The sequence below is a fragment of the Oncorhynchus kisutch genome, linkage group LG22, assembly GCF_002021735.2.
Source record: "Oncorhynchus kisutch isolate 150728-3 linkage group LG22, Okis_V2, whole genome shotgun sequence".
NCBI classification, from domain to species: Eukaryota; Metazoa; Chordata; class Actinopteri; order Salmoniformes; family Salmonidae; genus Oncorhynchus; species Oncorhynchus kisutch.
In genome coordinates this window covers 52,722,716-52,728,304 of record NC_034195.2, presented here as the reverse complement: position 1 = coordinate 52,728,304, position 5,589 = coordinate 52,722,716, and the positions used below count along the sequence as shown (strand labels likewise).

At 42.1% G+C, this 5,589-nt stretch overlaps 1 protein-coding gene across 1 annotated transcript; it reads right to left on the bottom strand.

Moving 5' to 3' along the window:
- Nucleotides 1–1,400: 1,400 nt before the first annotated feature.
- Nucleotides 1,401–4,710, bottom strand: lmo2 (LIM domain only 2 (rhombotin-like 1)). The gene is made up of 3 exons (XM_020473120.2): nt 3,963–4,710; nt 3,153–3,368; nt 1,401–2,888 (listed from the first exon to the last, which is right to left on the bottom strand). Exons 1-3 carry the CDS (start codon nt 4,001–4,003, stop codon nt 2,669–2,671), a joined length of 477 nt encoding a protein of 158 aa, XP_020328709.1. The 5' UTR covers nt 4,004–4,710; the 3' UTR covers nt 1,401–2,668.
- Nucleotides 4,711–5,589: the final 879 nt, after the last annotated feature.

The following is a 5,589-nucleotide window of genomic DNA, read 5'->3' as shown; positions in this document are numbered from 1 at the left end:
CATTAACATCTGCTAACCATGTGGATTTAACAAATACAATTTGATTTAGCGTGTTGTCCCTACAGGAAGTCCTATATAGCTACATGTAACAGTATAACTTTAGACCGTCCCCTCGCCCATACCCGGGCGCGAACCAGGGACCCTCTGCACACATCAACAACAGTCACCCACGAAGCATCGTTACCCATCGCTCCACAAAAGCCACGGCTCTTGCAGAGCAAAGGGGAACCACTACTTCAAGGTCTCAGAGCAAGTGACGTCACCGATTGAAACACTATTTAGCGCGCACCGCGAACTAAGCTAGCCGTTTCACATCCGTTACATACAGTGTGTTGTCCCTACAGGAAGTCCTATATAGCTGCAGTGTTGCCCCTGAATCACGCTTCAGCACCAGGCAGTCCGACGGATGAATCTGGGTTTGATGAATCTGGGTTTGCTAGGAGAACGCTACTTGCCCGAATGCATAGTGTCAACTCTAAAGTTTAGTTTAGGAGGAATAATTGTCTGGGGTTGTTTTTCATAGTTCGGGCTAGGCACCTTAATACCAGTGGAGGGAAATCTTAACAGTACAGTTACATTCTAGATGATTCTGTGCTCCCAACTTTGCTGCAACAGTTTGGGTAATGCCCTTTCCTGTTACAGCATGACAATGCCCCCCGTGCACAAAGCGAGGTCTATACAGAAATGGGTTGTTGAGATCGGTGTGGAAGAACTTGACTAGCCTGCACAGAGCCCTGACCTCAACCCCATCGAACACCTTTGGGATGAATTGGAACGCCAACTGCCAGCCAGGCCTAATCGCCCAACATCAGTGCCCGACCTCACTAATGCTCTTGTGGCTGAATGGAAGCAAGTCCCTGCAGCAATGTTCCAACTTCTAGTGGAAATCCATCCCAGAAGAATGGAGGCTGTTATAGCAGCGAAGGTGGGAACAACTCCATATTAAATGCCCATAATTTTGGAATGAGATGTTCGAAGAGCATTTTGGTCTTGTGGTGTAAATAAAAAAAATATGATACTTAAAATAAAATGTATCTTTGCTCCAGCCAACGAATATAAAATGTATCTTTGCTCCAGCCAACGAATATAAAATGTATCTTTGCTCCAGCCAACGAATATAAAATGTATCTTTGCTCCAGCCAACGAATATAAAATGTATCTTTGCTCCAGCCAACGAATATAAAATGTATCTTTGCTCCAGCCAACGAATATAAAATGTATCTTTGCTCCAGCCAACGAATATAAAATGTATCTTTGCTCCAGCCAACGAATATAAAATGTATCTTTGCTCCAGCCAACGAATATAAAATGTATCTTTGCTCCAGCCAACGAATATAAAATGTATCTTTGCTCCAGCCAACGAATATAAAATGTATCCTCTGAAAAGAGAGGATCCGTGGTCTACTAAATGTAACATATTTTAATGAGGGTTTAATTAAACAGATATATATATAACAACTATCCCAAAGTTTTTGAGCCATATTGAAACAAAAGAAAAGTTACAAAACACATAAACATTGGAAACTTGTCTTTTGAACTTGGCCACTAGGGGGCGCATGCGGACTCCCCAAACAGACTTTTACTTTATGAATGTATTACTTCGGAATGGACCAGACCTTTACTTTATGAATGTATTACTTCGGAATGGACCACACCTTTACTTTATGAATGTATTACTTCGGAATGGACCACACCTTTACTTTATGAATGTATTACTTCGGAATGGACCACACCTTTACTTTATGAATGTATTACTTCGGAATGGACCACACCTTTACTTTATGAATGTATTACTTCGGAATGGACCAGACCTTTACTTTATGAATGTATTACTTCGGAATGGACCAGACCTTTACTTTATGAATGTATTACTTCGGAATGGACCACACCTTTACTTTATGAATGTATTACTTCGGAATGGACCAGACCTTTACTTTATGAATGTATTACTTCGGAATGGACCACACCTTTACTTTATGAATGTATTACTTCGGAATGGACCACACCTTTACTTTATGAATGTATTACTTCGGAATGGACCAGACCTTTTTGGACATAACACTTTATATATATTCATAACAAATGTCATAATACATATTTCTCTAGAGGTGAAATAACAGTGTTGGACTACAACCAATTCCAGTGACATCGCTCATCATTTAGCTCAATGAGCAAATCAATGAGCATTACACTGTATGATACAAGAAATATTTAGATTTCTGCAATGAGCTCATCGATTATTGCATTATTACATTTTCCTTTTTTTTTTGCATTGAAAGGGTGGAACCCAAGATAATGAAACAGTTCTCCATTCGCTGGTGGATCGAGCCTTCATTTAGCCTCCAGTACAGATCAATGGTGAAACAACTCTCTTCAAACATCTAACAGACTTGAGAGGTACAAGAGAGCCTGGACCTTTGTCCGAAAGTTTGAGCTCTATTATCTTGCTGTACATCTGGAGATATTTTATCATGCTGTTGATCCCAAATGGAGAGATCACGATCACAATCAAAACCATCTCATCGTTGTGTTCTACAATGTTCTAGAGTTTTCTACACCATGTTTTTGAGGTGCTCTGGAGTGTTGTAGAATGTTCTAGAGTGTTCTACACCATGTTTTTGACGTGTTCTAAAGTGTTGTAGAATGTTCTAGAGTGTTCATGAATCTGCTAAACCATGTTGTTGAGTTTGGTCCACTCAAAGATGTCCTGCTCACACACAATGTCTGAGTTGATGAGCAAGTAACGGTCCCCGACACAGAAGTGTTTCTGGCAGGCCGCGCATTTAAAACACTCCAGGTGGTAGACCTTGTCCCTCACACGCATGGTCATCTCAAACGCTCTGATTCTCTTCTCACAGCTAGCACACAGCCCGTCCTGTCCAAACAGCCTGGGAGGGAAGGGAGATGAAGGTGTATAACTTCCATGGATAAGCATTAATAAACCATTATAAAGAGTTTACATGCTATTAACTAATTAATATTTTGTCATATTTGTATGAATTTTGGAAACATTTAAAATAATTTATATGTAGGCGTCATATGGGCAGGATTTCAATTACTTGTTGACTCTTGGGGGTGCCCAACAGCAAAATATCTAACTCTGTTTATGGGGGTGAGGGCATATGGTAAATGTCAACTGTAAAGTGTCTAACCTGAGATAGTCTCTGCGACAGAGCTTACGTCCCAGTTTGTAGTAGAGTCTTCGTCCCACCTCTCCCAGTCTGCAGCCACACAGGTCACAGCTCAGACAGTCCTCATGCCAGTACTTCTCTATGGCTTTCAGGAAGAACCTGTCCCCGATGCTCTGCTGGCAACCCCCACAGTTCAGGAGGGACGGGGCCATCTGTAACACCTCGTCCACCGGCTCCCTAGGGGGAACGAGGACAAGAGACAGATGAGGACATGGAAGAATACAAGTCCATAATAAGAAGGCTGTGTGTGTGTGTGTGTGTGTGTGTGTGTGTGTGTGTGTGTGTGTGTGTGTGTGTGTGTGTGTGTGTGTGTGTGTGTGTGTGTGTGTGTGTGTTCTACCATGTAATATGCACATATTATTATTATTAGTTCAACCCACAGGATGGAGCCATTGACCTATATACCAGTGAGTGCAGCACATAATCCCTATGACCTGTTCATACAGCCAAAATATGTACTGACAAAAGGGTCACGACATTCAGCAGCCTTTTAAATAGACATATTGTTCTTTATAATGATCCCTTTCCCATTTATTGGTGCTTCCTTTTTCAATGGGTTCTTTCATGATGTTGTATTTGAACTGGATTGAACTCTGAAGAGACTTTGGAAACTGCCACTGGCCTATTCCGTTTGCCTATTTCCAAGCAACTATTGTAATTTACGTAATAAGACATTCTACAGCAGTATCAAGTCAACATTGAAGGTCCTTGAATCTATTATAGCCTATTCTATTATATTTCAAGGAAACAGCCGACTGGTACGTCACTTACTCGTTAGCCTCCATCGTCTTCCTTTCAATTGCAGATGACATTTTCCCAGTATGTTTTATTTCTCTGGTTGACAACAAGATGTTCCCGCTTCTCTTCTCTGTGATCAGTCTGGCAGGCCCACACCACGTTCACAGTTAAATCTTCAGAACACGCGTATAACGGTAAATGTCGAAGGGACACACACTGCACCTGCTCTGATATAATGTCGCCCTAGACGTCAGTTGCGCGCGGAATTTGCCTTCATTTTATATGACATAATTCCCATCAGCAGTCTATGTCCAACGAAGATCATCCTGACATGTGACGCATTTTCAATGATGGAGGCTATTCTGTATATTTCCTCAGGCAATTGAGAAACCGCGGTGAAATTCGGTGTAGCCTTCGTCTTTCAGAAGTGCATTTTTTTAATCAATTGCGACTGTGTATATGTCTTCAAACCCTAGAATAATTAAAATCAGCAAAGGTTGCTTGACTGAGTCTCCCCTTCCTCTTCAGTTCTTATTTATATTCCCTTCTTCTCCAGACGCGCTCTGTCCTGAGAATGAACGTTACCGCGGTTCCGTTATTGAGCGGCTGCGTCGTGCTTTTAAATACCAGCTCCGGCCCCCTAGCTCGGTCTCTGGTTTCGTTTCACCCTTCCTGCTCACGACTACTTGACAATGGGGGGAAATCGCTCTTAAAGCGACAGATAGCCAGCCCAGAGCAGAGCTCGAGAGCTCAACTCCTTCATGCATGATTGAAGAAGTAAGTCGTGACAGAACTTGGGGTCACGAAGTGTTGTCCTCGAGTTCAAGTGGTGTTTATATGTCTAAATGGCAACACAAGTGAGATAAATAAAAGCCTTTTAGCTTATTTGTGTGAAACATTCTCACTGCACTGTGTGGTAGTCTTATTAGTGCCTGTTTATTTATTGTTTGTTTCATTCCTAATAGGTCAATTACCCAACAGTCAAAATACAATTAGGAGCAATCATAACATAAATACACTGCTCTGGGTACAGCAGCTCCTGGTGGAAAACTCCAGGTTGGATTATCATGAGCCTTGATGGTGCGTCTATTGCCTTTTATTGAAAAGCATGTTGAAATGTGCCATGGTATGTGTTCTTTTGGACAGTGCTTTTTCCCAGAAGTTTTATGATATCACATTGGAGGAGTAACATTTGCGTTATAGGAGCATTGGACTTATATATATATCATTACAGTCTGAAAAGGGATCTACAACTCCCATGTCCAAAAAAAGGTTTATTTAACCAGCAGAAAGACTCCCTATCTCTCTCTGTATAATCTGTGTTCTTACACCCATCCTCAACCAACGTCCTCAGGGAGCCTTCCTCTTATCTGCTGCCAGGGTCCCAGGCTGACTGTTAGAGGGAGGGAGACACACACAGCAGTTGGACTGAGCTGAGAGATAAAGCACCTTGCCTACTGCAACACCCGGTTTATACACACTTGTCAGGCATTAATAATCAATCATCATCAACCCCAATTTCCACTGTTACACTACTGCTGATGGTGGGTGGACCGAATACAGCCTGAGAGTGCCAGTCTGTTTGTGCTATCATGCCAACTCATTGTCACTCATTGTCATGCCACTCAAGCTGGCACTCAGGCTAGGCCGAGTGTACTCC